Genomic DNA, 17,747 nt, shown 5'->3' on the forward strand with positions numbered 1-17,747 from the left:
AAACGGGCAAGGGAGAAGGAAACCTCCTAGCTTATCGGGATTATGAAGCCAGCCAGCTCCCATCATTTACTGTACATTTATGGGGCACCTACTCTGTGCAAGACACCGAGCTAGGGCCTGCAGAGATTTTAAGGCTGGGTCCTGTCCTTCAAAGAGCTCAGGGGCAGAGTGAGGAGACAGAGAAAGTAAATACCAAACAACACAGAAGGGGAAGCGGGGTAGCGTCTGGGAACCCCAGATTTCATAGGTGGGTGTGTTAAGGCTCAGCCATCATCAGGAGCCAAGGCCGGGGAGTGCACTGGAGAAGCTGGGAGCCATTTATGTTGACTGGAACCTAAAATAGGTCCGTGTAAAGTTGTGGGGGCGCAGAGCAGTCAGTGGAAAAGCAGTTTTTGAAAAGGAGGCTGGCTGCAGTGAACGCCTAGACCAGTGGTTTCTCAACTGGGGTACTCTTGCCCCCCAGGGAACATCCAGCAATGTTTGAGGACACTTTTTATTGTCACACTGCACAGGAGTGGCAGGATAGGGGTGATGGTGCTGGGATAGGAGGGGGTCCTGCAGAAATGAAATAAGAACTCACAGCCAATCAGAGGCGGTGGTGAAGGAGGGAGCCACGGCTCCGATGCACAGCAGAACCGGGATTTCAGCACAGAAATGGCAAGAGCCTGGGGCAGGCTGTACCTTGGCAAGAAGAGGGCAAGGGTGGCTGTGGACCAGCTAGGCTTGGACTGCACACGGGTCAGGCTGAAGCCCCGGAGAACATACTGAGGGGTTGTTCTTTTCAAGTACCAGTCCATAGGCTGAGGGGTCGCTGGTTTTCTTCTAGGGATGTGCTTGTGTCTGGGTCTCCCTTGGCTGCCCTGGTCACATTCCAGCCCACTCCTTCTCCCACTCCAGGTTTCAGAATCAAGGTCAAGGCCCCAGAGAAGCCTCCCTTCCTCCAGGTTAGGCCACCCATTTGTCTACACCAAAGCTCCAAGGATAGTTGAATCATCTAAGTAATTCTCTGGGAGCTTTGTGCAAAGCATCACTTGGCAGGCAGGGGCCTCACCTGTTTTGAGGACAGTTCACTGATCACGACTGTACTCTCCGCCCCAGCACGTGCAAGGTTTAGGATGGGAGAGGGACCCCTTGTTCTTTTGCTTCAACTCTTCAAAAAGAGGGAACCTTCAAAACCTTCAAAAGAGGGGAAAGCGGCAACTCCTTTCCTCTTTCCCCTTTCCTCCCTCCCTCTCCCTGACCACAAGTCTTGCAAAAGCAGATCTCTGCCCTTGGTGCAATCCTGCAAAAGGGACAGAGACCCAGAAACCTGCTTGACCTCTAACTGAAGTATCCCAGAGTTAGAGATGCAAAATGCCTAGTGTCCCCTTTTCTCCTCATCCTAAACTGCCAGTCCTGGAGTCACCTGGTCTTCAGGTCTCCACTCATGTGCATCAGCCTCTAACCTCAATTTCAGTTGCTTAAAGTATTTTTTTCTTGACACATAGTGCCTGGCACATAGTAGATGTCCAAGGAACATCTGTTGACTGACTGACTGACCTCACCTAAAGCATTTGGGCAGTGTTACCCACAGGGTGCTCCAGGATACCTTCTGGCCGGCAGAAAGGGCCCTCGGCCAAGTGGATCAATGGGTGGGGTGTGACACCGTCAAGGAGGGCACCTGGAGATGCTCTCTGGGTGGCCAAGGGGGACTGCCCTTCCAGCAGGGAAAATCTAGGGGCATTGAACAGCCTGCGGGGGAGGGCGGCGAAAGCAGGTCACTAATCTCTCTTGGAGATTAAACACCATGCTGGCTCTGGAGACCAGAAACCAGCTGGGGGAGGGGGCAGAGAGCTAGGGAGGGCTGTGGAGGGACAGAGGGCAAATCTTGCCTGGGAGGTGACAGCCTAGGGTAGGGGTGGGGTGGGGGCTTCTTTTTGGAGGCCTGGGCAGAGCCTAGAAAGATCTTCAGGATTGCGGGGTGGGGGAAAAGCTGAAATTAGGGAAAAAAGCCATCCATGATTTATTAACCAGAGTCACTAATTATTAACCCGCTAGACTCCCGGACTTGAGGGCCCAATTCCTGACCTCCCAGTTTCCTGAGTGTTGAGCTCCCCAATGTGCCCGCCTCCCCTCTTCCCCCTTCACCTTCACCCCTCCTTCCCTCCACCTCCACTCCACCCTCCCCCCCACCCCCACCCCTCCTTCCCCTCCACCTCCACTCCACCCTCCCCCCCACCTCCACCCCTGGACTGTCTCTGCCTGGCCTGGCCCTCATCTCCTGTTATCTCCAAATGCCCTGGTGGCTACTGCTACTGGAACCTCAACCCCTACTCCCAGCCCTGGGGGTGTCCGGAAAGAATGAGACCGCAGTGACTGAAACTTATTTGAGGCAGGTGAAGCTTGGCCTGGGTGACCTGAGGGGCAGTCATGTCCCCTGGCCCACCTAGTCTTCACTTCCAACCTCCCCACCCCCTACCCTCTGGAGGGCAGCTCCCATCTTTCCCGGGTTAGCCTTAGAGTTTGGCAAGGGGAGGTACCATCCAGGGCCGCAGTCCTGCACCCGGTGTTGCTTGCCAATGAGACATCTGATGCCGGTGGGTGCCAAGGGGCAGCAAGCCTGAGGACTCAGGAAGAAACGCTAAACAGAGCCTCCTGGGCTTTGGCGCCAAGGGAGGCTGCAGACCCTGAGTGGTCCCCCTTGGCATTCAGGATGGAGGCTTCTGAGTTGCTCTGAGGATACATAGAAGCTCAGGTTCTCCAGGGGTGAGAGACTCCTTTAGCCATTGCTGCAAGAACCCAGGCTCAGCCAGTCCCACCAAAGGAGCAAAGAGGCAGGAGTGGCAGCCTCTGGGTGGGCCCCTTTTGAGGGGCAGCCCGGGCCTGCCAGGGGTTGTGTTAGTGCCTGGATGGCATTCATGAGCCACCTATGGGGTGGTGGCCCCTGGACTTCCAACTGCAGAATGTGCCTCTGTATCCTAATACCAAAAGCGGGGCACCCCACCCTGCCACATGTCATGGCTCGCCCTCCTGGGTCCATGACATGCCACAGAGCCACTGCACCATGGCATGAAGCATCAACAAGCGACGCGGGAGGCGCCAGATCACCCCACCTGCGGGATCCCAGGGATGTACCTCCCTCCGCTAGTCACCACACCCATCTCAAAGCAGCCCCACATCCATCCCCCATGACAGCGCAGGCAGGTGGGGGGCACAGACCAGCCCACCCCAGGGTGCACCAATGTAGGCAGAGGGGACTGCTCCACAGTCCCCAGTCCCCCGCCCTGTCCTGCCCTGCCCACGGTCCTTCTGTACCCCGACCCTTTGCAATATGCCTCCTCTCCCTGTCCCTTCTCTCCCCATGGCCAACTTAATTCCTTAATTCCCACTGGAGATAAGCTGATCTTTCACTGAAATTTATCATTAATCCAAAGGAAAACAGGGGTGGGAAGGGGTGGGAGTTGGGAAAGGGTGAGATGGAGGTGGGGAAGCCTGGAGGGCCCACCCACACTGCCTCCTCCTAGATCTGGGACAGCTGTGGCAGCTGGGAATCCTAGGCTGAAATCCCTGGGCAGAGCAGCCCACATCTGGAGCTGTTGCTGGGGATCTGAGGGGAGCACCTGAGATGGTGAGGCGTGTGAGACTTGGGAGAGGCTGTCTGTAAATGCCTACAGGATCACATGTGCTCCAGGCGATTCCAACACTAATGGGAGGGAGCTGCAAGGGGAAGGGGGAACTGGGTGCAGTCAGGGCTATCCCGGCTTCCACGGAGGGTGGAAAGTACCCTGTCAGTGGAGGACGACCAACAGGCCGGAATGTGGTTAGGAGATTTTAGGAAGTTAATGGGGTGCCACAGCGTTTGATTTCCCCTCCAATGTTGAGACTAGGATTCTCTGACATCCTCTCCGCCTTCCCCTGCAGGGCAGGGGAGGTACCTTCAGCTGTGGGCCCAGCCAGGAGGCTCTTTCCAGACCTGGGTCTGGGAGATGAACAAGTAGGCTCAGGTTTTTTTTATTTTTTGAGACGAATTTCACTCTTGTTGCCCAGGCTGGGGTGCAATGGTGTGATCTCAGCTCAGTGCAAGCTCTGCCTCCTGGGTTCAAGTAGGTGATTCTCCTGCCTCAGCCTCCCGCGTAGCTGGGATTACAGGTGCCTACCACCACGCCTGGCTAATTTTTGTAGTTTTAGTAGAGACAGGGTTTCATGTTGGCCAGGCTGGTCTCGAACTCCTGACCTAGGTGATCTGCCTGCCTCAGCCTCCCAGAGTGCTGGGATTATAGGTGTGAGCCACTGCGCCTGGCAGGCTCAGGTGTTTAACACACCTTTGCAGAATGAAGACGAATGCAGGCCCCTGCCTAGTGTCACTGTCCCTTCATGTCCAAGCAGGATGGCTTAAGGAGAGTGAGGGGCTAATGCTGGTCTGACGCACAAGGCCCAGCTCCATCTCTCTACCACCCACCCAGGCCTCAACCCGACAAGCATTCCTGCCTGGAAAAGCTGGCACCCCCAGGGGTCACCTGCTGTGTGTGATGTCAGAGGTCAGAGCATGGATGCCATGGAGTGCTGGACTAGCCATTATGTTTGCTGCTGTCAACAGCTCCCACCTCTGTGCCTGGCACACATTGTGTGAATGCCGGGATGAACCCACAGCACATCCAGGAAGGTGGGGTTCCCACAGGGAACTGGCATTGGGCACTTGGGACAGCCAGAATTCTGCACCTTGAGTATAACCCTTGCTTCCCTTTAAGAAGGGAGCACAGGAGGCCCCTGCCCGGGTGACCATCTGGGGATGGGGAGGATCTCTAGTAGCCTAGGGGCCTAAGCCTCAGACATACCCTGCTTGCATTGACCATCCTGGAGAAGTCACAGGAGCCCAGCAGAGGGGCTCCCCACAGCGTTCTGGGGCACACAGAGCCAAGAGGGCTCCTGGGCCTGGCTTCCCCAGCCCCAGGGAACAGACCCTCCTTCTCTAGACTTGGAGTCTCTCCAAGTGGTAGCTCACAATAGCCCAGTGGTGCGAAGACTTGCTCTGGATCAAACAAATTACTGCTTGTGCTAAGCATACCACATGCATTATTTACCCCTTCCAGCCTCTTATCATCTTATCCCATTGTACTGCTAAGGGAACTTGTTTAGAGAAGACACAGATATACCCACTGACACAGGTAAGTCATAACAGGCTGAGATCATTTGACTCCAAAATAACCACTGGGTTCAGTCAATTTCGTGGGGGGAAAATAGTCAAACCAGTTGTTTGTGACCCTGTAGACAAAACAATGATCTAAGTTCTCTAACTGGTGGCCGGGGGGCAGTGTAGACTCTGCCCGGACAGTCATCATCTTTGATTAGGTCCCCCTCCTTCTCCACCCACCCTTAGTATCCAGGCTGTGTCCCCAGCCCCAGGGTGGGGTGAGAGCCCCCCACTTCTGTGTGGGAGAAGATGGCGATGAGAATCTAATCAGGAGCAGGCGCATGCACACGCGCACACATGCACGCACACACAGAGCACGTGACCTCATACACGCACACACACCATAAACCTCCTCATACACACACAGAGGACATAAAAACACTTGTAAAGAAACACATAAACCAGCACAGATTATCATTACCGCGCAAACTGTGTACACAAGTGCTGAGGGGATGGCAGTAATGGAGTGATGGAAGATGAGAGGGTAACGGGGAAGGGTGTTTGTGAGCAGAGCTTGGGGAGGAGGCCAGGGAGAACCTGCGGCAGCACTGAGGGGTGGGCGCCAAGGACTGGCGCTGTCTTCCTCTCCATCATTACCACCCCTTTGGGACTGGCCACAAGGCCCATCATCTGACCCATCGGAGGGTGGGGAATGGTGCTGTGGGCGGGGCAGAGGCTCCCAGGAGTAGGGGGCTGTCGCACACATTCCCCCAAAGGCCCATCCATCACGCCAGTGATCATCAGAGTACTCTGCCGGCCCAGGACACTGATGACTCTCCAGGCACCATAAAGACAGGGAATAAATCTGGGAAGTTGCTAGGTAGGAGGGTGTCTCAATAGCAGGGCTGGCCACCCTCCTCGGGAAGGGAGAAGCAGCCCCTCCATCATTCTGAGAGATGCAGCAATCTAGGCCAATGAGATCAGGACAGTTCCAGGGGCAGGGGATGTGGGCAATCACGATAAAATAATCCAGTGCAGTGTGGCTGCTCTGCTCCCATCTTATTTACACTCAGGGAAATGCCTGTCCCTGCCTCCGCTCTAATTTATGCCTAGAAGTTTCAGCAGAAAGCCTCTGCCACTGATTCAAAACCCTCAAAGGCGGCCTGGCCCCAGTGGGCAGACGAGGGGGCATAAACATGGCTAAGCTCGGGAGTCCGGCAGGCACCTGCAGGCCGCGGGGCAGGGGGACTCTGGGCAATGCTGGTCCCCTTGTGCTGGCTGGGCAGTGCTTGGGCTTGGATGGGAGAGGGAGGTCCTATGCCCTCCTTCCTCCTGCTGCTTTCAAGCACTTCCTAGGTTCAGGGCAGTTCCAGCCCCAGGAGCTGATCACATAGCTCTGGCTTGTGTCTGGGCCACAGAGGCCGCGTGGTAATTCAAGCTAACGGAGCATGGATAATCTAGAACAGCGGAGGGTCTAGGAGGAATTTTGCTTTGGCGTCGACACAGATCAGATGACTGTTTTGCAGCCGAATTACCTTCCTAATTAAGCAAGGGAGTCTGTGAGGCCCGAGCCCGCACGGTGACCTGTAGGGTCAGGGTGTGCTGGAAGGAGCATCAGCCCTGGGTGACTCGAGAGGACAATTTGCATGTGGACTGTCTGGACTCAACTCCTAGTCCTCAGTCACAACACTGGGGAAGGGCTTTGATTGTTCTGCTCCCGTGATCTTCTTCCCTAGGATAGTTCTCTGCCCTCGTCTGTGAAGCTGAGGACGCCTGGACCCAGGATCAATGCCTCTCTCCCCAGCTTGCTGTCGTGATCCTGCCTGGGGCAGAGGAAGCACCAGCCCTTTTATCCCAGGAGATCAAAGCAGCCTGTGCAGGTGAACACCCTAAATCCTTTCCCCATCCACACTCCCTGGTAGGGGCCCCTCCCTTGCCATCTTTTGGGATCTCTGGGTGAGGGCAAGAGAGCCTGAAACCTTCCAAAAATTTAGGACAGGCTCTGGCATAGGATCAGCTTGCTGAGCCCTGGATCCACCCAGGATTGGGGCCAGCCTGGGAACACCTGCTGGGAGAGTTCCAGGCAGATTCTCTCAGAGGAGCTACTACATCTGCCTCTGGTCTCACCGTGAAACGTGGTGGTGGTGGTGGGGCCGGGGGGGGCCAAATGGTATCAGTGATGTGCAGAAGCTCAGGAGGTGAAACAGTGATTACATCAAGTCATTCCACTCTGGCACAGCCACATGAATACTCCTAAGACACAGCAGTGTCTGTGGCAGGATATACCAGTAATACAGGCTGAATATCCCTTATCCCTAATGCTTGAGACCCAAAGTGTTTCAGATTTCAAATTTGTTCAGATTTTGTAATATTTGTATACACAAAATGTTATCTTGGGGATGGGACCCAAGTCTAAACACGAAATTCATTTCTATTTCATGTACACCTTATACACACAGCCCGAAGGTAATTTTATACAGTGGCTTTAATAATTTTGTGCATGAAATAATGTTTTGACTGCCTTTGGATTGCGACCCTTCAGGAGGATAAGGGTGGAATTTTCCACTTGCGGCGTCATGTCGGCACTCAAAAAGTTTTGTATTTTATATTTTTGGATTAGGGATGTTCAGCCTGTACCAAGACTCTCTGAAGATTCAGCACTCATAGCTCCCCAAATGTGTCAGGCATGTACAACTACAACACCAGGTTATCACCACACCATCAAAGGGACAGGAACATGAATAAGGTGCTACGTGGAAGTGGGAAGAGATTCTGGAAGCAAGGTCTTGTGAGGACTCCAGGCTTAGGAAACTGTCTTCCTCCGTCACCTGTCTGCCACCCCCCAGGAAAAGAGGCAGCTTAGCCACGTGGTATAATCATGGACATGGGGCCTGACTTCTGGGACCTGACCACTTACTAGCTGCGTGACCCTAGGCAAGTTACCTAGGCTCTACCTGGGCCTGATTTCTCCATATAAAACTGGGGAGAACAGAAGTACCTTCTATATGAGTTGTTATGAAGATTAAATAAGTGATTACTTATAAGATGTTTACAACAGTGCCTAGTACCCAGGAATTCTCAATACAAATGTGCTATTATTAGCCTTATCAACTGTTCAAACAAGCAACCATCATCCACCCAGCACGGACTACTGGTCCCCTACGCCAGGCCCTGGAGGAACCAAGCCCTATCAGTAATGGAGTTCTCAGTCTTGTGACAAAGATAAATCCCAGGCCCAAATGACTGCATAGCAGGATGGAGAGTAATTGGTGGCAGGGGGTGGCACGGATGAGGCACTGGGGGGCTTTGAGATGACAGAGGTTATCCTTAGCTTGGGGGGCAGTTCATGAAAGCTTCATGGTAGAAGTGGCTTTTGATCTCAGTATTTAGATTTTGTATTTATGGGAAATAAGGGAGAATGTGGGGGGAACAGCACGTGCAAAGGCACTGAGGTGGGAAAGCGTTGGGCTCAAAAACATGATGTGCAGGAGAGGGCAGTGGGGGACCAGTCAGGGAGGGGCAGTGCCCCCTCAGGTGTACTTTAGACAGATTCACCCAAGGGGCAGTGTGGGCAGACTGGAGCAGCAGTCTGAGGACGTGCCAGCAACCTCCCCAACAGTGGGACCCACGTGACATGGTGACAGAGGTGGCTAGGAAGAGGCACTTCCTCCACTGCCTTTGTCCTAGCAGCTGACAGCATTTGTCCACGAGACACCAGGACTGAGCGAGAGAGTGCCTGGGGCACAGAGAATGGTCACAGCAGCTGTCTCTTCAGTCCTGCCCGGGGCATGTTCTCCAGACCAGCTGCCGGCAGGCCCTCACAGGGGCATTCCAGAGTCCATGCAGTCCTTCGGTCCTCTTTCCACAGTGGGTGGACTCACGTCTGCCCCAGCAGATTGGCACTCCCATCTCTACTGATTCATTTATTGGGCACCTACGAAAGTGTGACCCCCCATGGGAGCACCCCGAGTGAGCCTGTGTGCTAAAAGCCAGTTATTGGGCGTGACACTCATTTTCCTCAAGCCTAAGGCACCAAGAAGCGACACGCTTGCCTTGGCTCTTGTTTTTTGTGGCCATGTCCTTCAAGCCATGGTGGGCGGTGTTCTGGTGACCAGCAGGCATGTGGGGTTGTAGGGGAGGAATGCAAAGCAGAGGGGAAGATGCGGGCAGAGAGGAGGCTGCTGGTCAGCAGGCACCAGCATCTGCTAAGAAAGAAATCCTCCTGTTTTTGGTGGAAAGAACCACAAGATGGAATCCAAGGCCCCAGCACAGTAACTGAGGACAAGGTACTCAAACTGGGGAGCAGTGGGACTAGGAAGCCCCTGCCAAGGCTACCCGCTGGCTCTCCACAGTGGCTGGCTCTTTCAGCTGTGGGTGAAACTCCATCAATAGGTGAGGGGAAATGCTTTCTCTCTGGGGTCCCCAACTCCCTGCACTCACTTTTCAGACAGAAAGACAGGCCAAGATTCAGGCCAAGGCTGTTGCAAGGACCCCAGAGTCCATCTCTGTTGCCAGGATGTATCTCTCAGAGCACAACCAGACATACAGGCTGTGGGAGGCTGTGCTGTCCCCTGTCCCCAAGGGTCCTCCTCCAAGGAATGATGATTTGCTGAGCTTCCAGCCAGCTCCTCCTAGAGAAGGCCGGCTCCTCAGAAAACGCTGGAGGGAGCTGTGTCCTTCTCCTCTTCAGGCAGGGGACAGAACTGACCGTCCAAGTGGGAGGGCAGGACAGGAGTTTCCAGCTTTGGGAAGCAAGCATTCTAGGACTTTGTGGGGAGGGACTCCATTTAAGCCCATAGCTTGAACTCAGACTCCCAATGGGACATCCTGGTGCCCATGGCCACTGGCCTGTTTTGCTGCCTGGGCCACACCCGCAGCTGTGTCCCAACTCCTGCAGCTGTGTCCCAATGGAGCCACCAGCCAGCGGAACTAATGTCCTCTAATGAGATCCGGGCCAGAATGGCCAGGCGGGTTTTATTGTCTGTGGCTTGGTAATGAGACTCCTCATAAACTGAGAATGAAATTGGGGTCTGTGCAGACCAGAGGGGCTGGGGGATAGTCCAGGAGCGTGCCAGTCCCCATGCCTCTCTGCTGCTCTGTCTAGCCCACATCTGCTCTCAGGCCAACACCCTGACATGTGCCTGCCTGTGCTCTGCAGCTCCATGCTCATACCCCCGGGGCCCTGCCCATATCTCAGCCCAAATACCCAGAGAGAAAGATGCTCCAGGACACTGCTTCCCTGGCCCCCAGGAATGTTCCATTGTTAGGTATCTCCTATTCTACACCAACCTGGGCTCTGCGGTCAGTGCTGGCTGGCCAACCTCCAACCTATATCAACTGATTCCTCAATCCCCAGGGAGCTGCCAGGCTCTGTCCTGCTGTGGGGAGAGTGTGAGCTGGTGGTGGCTAATCAAGCGGAGAGGACCGTCCCATAGATACTTTCTAATGTTCTATCGGCCTGGTTCATCCTCTTCTGTCTGTCCATCCCCGATCTTTTCATCCTCCTGGTTCACTGGATTTGCAGTCAGAAGACCTAGTGTCTAATTTGGCCACCACAGCATAAGATGGTCAATAAGTTACTAAACCCAGGTCTCACTTTCCTCATCTCTAAAATGGAGCTAATGTAACACTAATGCCATTGACATGGGGCTCCTGAGAGGCTCAGCTGAGCCTGTGGCTACAGAGTGCCACAGACAGTATTATGACAATTTGCAAAAGGATTCAGTCTACAAAGGGAGACTGAAAGAACCTTCTGCTAGTGAGAAAGAGGTAACCCCAGCAGGGATTCCCTACCCATCTGGCTGGTACCATTTCTGGGGTGAGTGGAGTCCTGGAGGGAGGCTGCTGTTGCCCACCTTCCCCTCAAATGTGGAAGTGAAGGAAGGCAGGGGCCAGGTCCCAGGCCCTGTCTATGGCCGCAGGGAGCCTCCAGATAGGCAGTTGGTGCCTCATCTGGGCCACAGCCAGAGAGCGAGGCAGGTGCTGGGAGAGCCCTCAGTGACGAGCGGCAGAACAAAGGCCACCCAACACCTGCTGCCTAGGTAGCCCTCAACCATGTTGGCTGGACCTGCACAGGTACCCACAGGCAGCCAGGCCCCCGAGTGCGGGCAGGGACTCACTTCCCAAGTAGCACCTGACTGAGGATAGGGGAAGTGAGGTCAACAGTGCTCGAGCAGCTGAGTGGCTCTTTCTCAAGGGAGCATGAGTAGCAGACTCAGCGGGGCCAGGACCTTTGAAAGGGAAGGCATGGGGGACAGACATTCACTTTGCTGCATGTGCTCACATGCCTGGCAATGTGCTAGGCACTTTCCGTACATCATTCTAAATCTCATCTTCACAAACCTCTTTGGGAATCTGTATTAACAAAAGCCTATTTCAAAGATGGGAAAACTGGCTGGACGCGGTGGCTCACGCCTGTAATCCCAGCACTTTGGGAGGCTGAGGTAGGTGGATCACGAGGTCAGGAGTTTGAGACCAGCTTGGCCAACATGGTGAAACCCTGTCTCTACTAAAAATACAAAAATTAGCTGGGCATGGTGGCATGCACCTGTAATTCCAGCTACTTGGGAGGCTAAGGCAGGAGAATCACTTGAACCTGGGAGGTGGAAGTTGCACTGAGCTGAGACTGTGCCACTGCACTCCAGCCTGGGTGACAGAGCGAGACTCCGTCTCAAAAAAAAAAGGGAAAACTGAGGCCTATAAAGTGACTTAACCAACGCTACTCAGCTAGCAATTGGTAGTAATTGGTAGAGCTGGGATTCCAGCCCAGTCCAGGGGGCCCCAATTTGTGATCTCATTATGCTGCACTGCCAAGATGGGGTGATCACCAGGTTGTAGGGAGAGAACTGAGCTGTCTGCTGCTCTCCCTCTACCAAGGCCTGGGACCACTGCTGCTCTGCCCTCTCCTGGGAGGCTGTGAAAGGGAGACCTCCCACGAGTCCCCTTAGAATACACACCTATTGCCTCCCCCTGCCCCACCCAGGGTAAACCTGAGATTATCTGTTGCCTTGAAGATTCTCCAATCTGCTGTCAGAAAGTCTTTCTTTGTGTTCACCTCGGGTCTGTCCTGTTACACCAAGCTCATCTCTCCATGTGGAACGGGGTGGGGTTCCGGTATTATGTTCAATGTGTTTTCTCATGTGTCTTTCCTTTCTCCATCTCCTAGCCCCCAACAGCACAAGAGAATCCAGAGCTTATAGGGTTAACTGGACTAAAGAGTGTTATCTCCAGCTCAGGGCATTCCCTCTGCAAGGTGATCCCTGCTCAGATCTTAAGTTACCTCCTGCCCCAGCCAGCACATCTGCTGTTGGCTCTGCAGACCTGGTCTCTATGGACAAGGGTGGGCATCATGGGGAAACATTTTCCAGTTGAGCCTGGGCACAGTGTGCTGAGCTCCTGGGACCGCCCTCTTCCCCACTCCTTGTCCCTCACTCCTACTGCTTTTTACAGTAAGAGGGTTCCTGCTTTCTGCTGCATGAATCCAGGGTGTGTCCAGGCACATGTACTTTGCCCACCTGGGTACACACAGCTCTGCAGGGCCCTCATGGAGGACCAAAGCTCACGCTCACACTCTTTTTAAATGCCCAGAGTATGCCACCTCCCCTCCCTACACACACCATGATTCTTTTTCTTAAATATTCATGTAGGAAGCAAAGATACCAAATTAGTAGCTAAGAAACTGCCTCTCTTGGCCCCTCCCAGCCATCCGTGGGGCAGGCCAGGCCCCAGGTAATGCCAGGTTCCAGTGCTACTCTGCCTGCCAGGGAGACAACAGAAGGCTGACAAGAGAGGAACGTCTCTCCTGGTGTGGTCACGGTCTTCAGCATCTCCCTGCAAGGAGGCAGAGACCCAGTCTAAAACCAAGGGCAGCACAGAAAGAGGAAGTGGCATTGAGGCTTCACACACACCAAAGGACCTGGCAGTGTGTCCTAGAAGGGCTGACCAAAGGCAAATCCTGGGTATCCTCCCAAAGTCACCCTCACTGACACTCTGACATATAAGATAGGCATTCTCACGGCTGGACCACTCACAAAGTCCTAGTCAGAAAGCTCTCAGCAGTCAGTCACGTGTGAATATACATTTGATGTTATGTATTTATGGCCGTAGTCCCAGAGTGACCCACAGACACAAGTCCATACGCCTCCGACTCCTAGTCCCCACAGATATACACATGCACAGTCAATGGCAGATCACCAACACAAACACACAAAGCCCTGCATACGTGTGTGCACACACCCACTCTACTAAAGGTGAGACTATATGCAGACTGTCAGAATGTCACAGCCTAAGTTCCACATCTGGCTCATGACCATTCTAGTCTGGCTCACTGGCTAATGTTTAAAGTTTTTTTTTTTAATCAGCAAAACAGGTGAATATGCTGACACCTCTCTGTCTGTCCCTCCCGCAGGTAGGAGGCATTCCATTTACCAGGCTAACCAGGAAAAGATACAATCAGAAAAATTGAAGATACATTCACACCTCCCTTGGGTGTTTTCTGTTTGTGCTGAACAATGAACATTAGTCAGCTGTTAAACAATGGCAGTATCATAGACACAGCAAATGGGACTGACCCTCTGTCCCCCCAGCCTGGCCCACTTGCTCAATCATCAGCACTAGGGTTCTGGTCTGCTCAGCCATCCTGGCAACATACAACAGAGTCTGGGGGTCAAGCAGTAGCCAAGGTGGATTCATTGTGCAAAGCTGAGTGGCTGAGAAGGGAACTGATAACACTCTTAATCTCAGCCAGCCTCAGGCAGCAAGGGCTATCCGTCCTATGCTCAGAAGTTCCGGTTCAAGAGACACCTTCCAGGCCACTCAGCCAGGGCAGCTGGGCCCAAGCTCTGCAGTATCTCCTCTTCTCCTCCAGCCTTGGGGAGGCCTAGAATCCAATTTGAAGGCACTCCACAGTGCCCCCTTATAAACGGGCAAGGAGATTCCCATTTACACATACTGCAAACCCCAGGCCAGCAGTATTAGTTTTGCCATAATGCCTTGCCCAGAAAGCTGAAGCACACCACTGTCTGTGAGGAATAGAGAGAGGAAGGAAAATAATCCAATAGCCCTAACACTTGGAATTTCAAAGACCACATGACAGCCAGTTCTGCACAAGCTGCAGAGAGGAGTGTGCTGGACAGGTCTTCCGAGGAGGGTGTGCATGACACCTGGGGTGTGTGTTCTCTTTCCAGACAAAAGGTGTGGGGAAGCCAATTAGGGAGGGTGTGGTGTAGGTGGGAAACCAGCTCAGTGCACCTGCTTCTCAGGCAAGTTCTCTGCCTCTTCCTCGGGCTTCCCCTATCCCTTTTTGGGATGCAACCCACCTGCCCCACTGACCCTCTCCTCTAAGTTAACAGGAAGAAACCATGGAATGTCATCTTAGGAAACAGAGGCTTGTGGGGCTTCACCACGCTGCTTAGTAGTCTGTGTTGTTGAAAACATGCTTCTGTGTTTATACTTCAATAGCCAGATTGGGAGTGTTTTGAAGTTGGGGGCAATCACACACACTTGGGGCCCCTCCCTCTTCCTCTCCTCAAACCCCCAGACCCAGGTTCCCTGTCACAGCCCAGGAAAACCCTAAAAAGAGCATCAGACTGGCAAGTCCCTAGAGAGACACTATAGCGGGCAATAGGGAGGAAGCCGGCAGGTGATGTAAAGTAGGGCGTGAGCTTGCAACTTCTGGGCCAACCAGCCTCCATCCAGGGTCAGACTGGGCACAACCATATCCTCCTCCCTCTCTGGACCATGGACCCTAGAGCAAGCAAGCAGAAAAGGCACCAGGAGCCCAGGCACTGGGCAGAGGAGCTGGGCGGTCCGGGAACTTCGGTGCATGGATGCTAGCCATCCGTCAATTAACAGTCAAGGGAAGAGCACTTATTAAGTACCTCTCTTAACCTGGTTCCTTTCTCTGCATCCCACCCTTTCATGTGGGTTTTTGGCAGGGGTTGTGTTCACCTTGAGCCAGGTGAGTTCACCTCCCTACTCCCACTTCCTGAGTGGTTGGAGCACAGCAGGCCTCTAGCCCCCAAGGAAGGAATTAACCCAGAAGGGATCACAAAGCTGGGGAAAGAGAATAACAAAAGGAGGGGAGAATGGGTGGGTTCCTTCCCCTTCTCCCAACCCTTCCCACCACGCTTTGTCCATCCCAGGATTACATTAACCCCTAGTGTGCTGGACCAAGCAGAGCTCTGGTAAGCTCTTCTTTCTCTGGATTCGGGATATGGACATATGTAATTGAAGGGTTCCCGGAAGCTCAAATCCCTGTGGCCAGGCAAGTCCTAGAGCCCGAAATTCTGTATCTCTTGCTGGCTTCCCAGGCCGTCCAGTGTGAGAAGACCTCTCACTCTCACCAAGACCACCCTCTGGGGGCAGGGTAAGCAGTGACACCTGTGAGCCCTGGATTTTCCCCACCCCCCACATCCAGCAGAGCAGTACCCCAGGCTTTGGAGTGGAGGCACCCCACTGCTGGCTTTCACAAACTGCTTCCCAGACATCCACCACTCAGCAAGATTGGCGGGGCCCTAGTGGTGAGCTGGCTGGCAGCAGAAGAGGCATAGAAGGGAATGAGGCCAGGCTTCTGCCTTCCAGGATTGCACCCAAGCCCCGGAACTGGGCAGCCAGACTGGTCCCTCGATAACAAATTGCCTGGCCATTCTGCGGCATTGCACATTGCAGGAGCTCCGGATCTAATATTCCCGCCACAGGAAGAGATGGTCTCTGCACACTGACCCCCTATTCTGCCACCCCAAGGCGAGGACCACGTGCTCCAGTCAAGATCCCACCCCCCTTCCCCCCAGAAATCCCATCTTGTTAGAGCTTCAGGTCGTCTCTGGTTTCTACCCAGAGAGCTGGAGGAACTCCCAACACCCCTTGACCCGCGCTTGCTGTCCAGCCATACGGGAGCTCGGCAGTTTCCCCAGGGACACAAAGGGTTAAACCCAGGCGAGGGGACTCGGTCGGATTTGCCTCCTAAACGCATTTTCCAGTTCATTCCCCAGCACAATATGCCTGGGCCAGTCCCAGCCTCCGCCCCCACCCCACCCGTCAGAACGGGCCACCAAAGGCCACCCCGGGGTCGTGCGCGAGGTTAACCCCTCGGCTGCCGGCAGCCTGCACCTCGAGGAAGGACACGCGGGGCACCCTCGGGAAAGTGGGTCATGCAGCTACCTGGTTGGCTTGAAGCCCGCGGCGTCTCCTCCAGGGAGGGCCCTAGAGCTGGGAGTAGAGTTCCGAGGGGGAGCCCGGTCCCGGGCCAGGCCGGGAGGTTGCGATCCTCGGCTGCCCCAGCCTCACCCTCCAGGACAGGAACCGCAGGTGAGCCAGAAGCCGCCTCTGCCGCAGCAGCCGGCTCTCCGCGCCCGCTGTGGGGCGGTGTGGGGCGGGATGGGGCCCGATCGTCCAGAGCCGACCGGCAAAGAGGCTGGCGAAACAAACGAACCCCCGCCCGCCCCGCCATCCTCCAAACCCTCAGCCCACCAGCTCCGAGACTGACGCCCTCCCCCTGGGGCTGTTGTCTCCCGCCCCGAGACGGTGATTACGGTGATTATTTTGCATTTATGTAACACGCAGTGTTTCCAAACTGCTTCCCGAGCAGAGAGCTGGTTATTAAATAAATAGAACGCTATTACATATTATTATTTTTGTGAAGAACTGAGCGGAGAAAGTGCTTTCATGCTACATAGAGACGTGCATCCGACTGCTTCCCTGCAGGGCAGGCTGTTCGGCTTCTCAATCTCTTTCTCCGCCGCGCCACCTCCCACCCCCTTTACCAAAGCCGTGACCCAACTTTTCTGGCTCCTTTCACTCCCCACAATCCAGTCGTGCCCGCCATCCAGCTCCCATCCCCGGGGAGGCAGTGGATGGGGGTGGGGACAGCAGAGGTGAGTGCGCTTACCTGGGAGGAAGAATGCGGTCAAGCCGAGAGCTAGTCCCCACCAGCGTCCAGCGGCGCCTGCAAGCCCCATCCGAGCCATCGGGGGCCGGGGGTCCGGCGAGGGCAGCGCTCCTCGCGCTGCAGAAACCAGCCCGGAAGACTAGGGCGGATCGCTGGCGGCCGGCGGGCGCTCGGAGGATCCAGGTCAGCCGCAGCCGTCGGCCGGGGCGGGGTGGGCTGGGTGGGATTCGCGCGGCCGCAGTCCGGGCCCCGGGCCGCCGCCGGCTCAGAGGCTCGGCAGATGCCCGCCGCAAGTTGCACGAGTCATGCCCCTTCGCCTCCTCCGCTCTCCTCCTGGCGCCGGTCCCCGCCCTCTTCTTCCACGCAGAGCCGGGCTGGGGAGAGGGACCCACCCCCGGCGCGCCCGGCTGCCCGGCTGCGCAGCGCGGGCTCCTGGCTCCGGCGCGCTCACACCCTCCCGCTCGGCTCCAACTTGCAGGCGTCCATGGCCGGCCGTCCTCCGAGGGTGGCGGGACGCGCCCCGGCGGCGCGGGAGGCTCGGGGCCCAGGCGGCAGGCGCAGAGCTCTGCGGCCCGCGGCCCGGGTGGTTCTGGCTGCGCGGCCGGGCGCGAGGAGAGCGGGTCAGGGGCGCCGCGCGTCCCAGCCGCCGCCGCTCTGCCGGTGCCGGCGATCCGCAACAATGTGGAGCCGCGCTCGCTGCTCTCGCTCTTTCTCTCACTCGCCGAGCTCCAGCCTCTCACCCGCTCGCCC

At 55.3% G+C, this 17,747-nt stretch overlaps 1 protein-coding gene across 3 annotated transcripts in view; it reads right to left on the reverse strand.

The window, feature by feature from the left end:
• NECTIN1 (nectin cell adhesion molecule 1) overlaps window positions 1-17,706 on the reverse strand; it is a 106,441-nt gene extending 88,735 nt beyond the window's left edge. For 2 of the 3 annotated variants that reach the window (XM_037736745.1, XM_037736746.1), the window contains exon 1: window positions 16,998-17,706. In XM_037736745.1, coding sequence (XP_037592673.1) covers window positions 16,998-17,076 — 79 coding nt within the window. In that variant the 5' untranslated portion in view covers window positions 17,077-17,706. The remainder of the gene's footprint in view (window positions 1-16,997) is intronic. The other variant, XM_017523547.2, reaches the window with a different exon arrangement.
• Window positions 17,707-17,747: the final 41 nt, after the last annotated feature.

This window comes from Cebus imitator, unplaced genomic scaffold (genome assembly GCF_001604975.1).
Source record: "Cebus imitator isolate Cc_AM_T3 unplaced genomic scaffold, Cebus_imitator-1.0 Scaffold28, whole genome shotgun sequence".
NCBI classification, from domain to species: Eukaryota; Metazoa; Chordata; class Mammalia; order Primates; family Cebidae; genus Cebus; species Cebus imitator.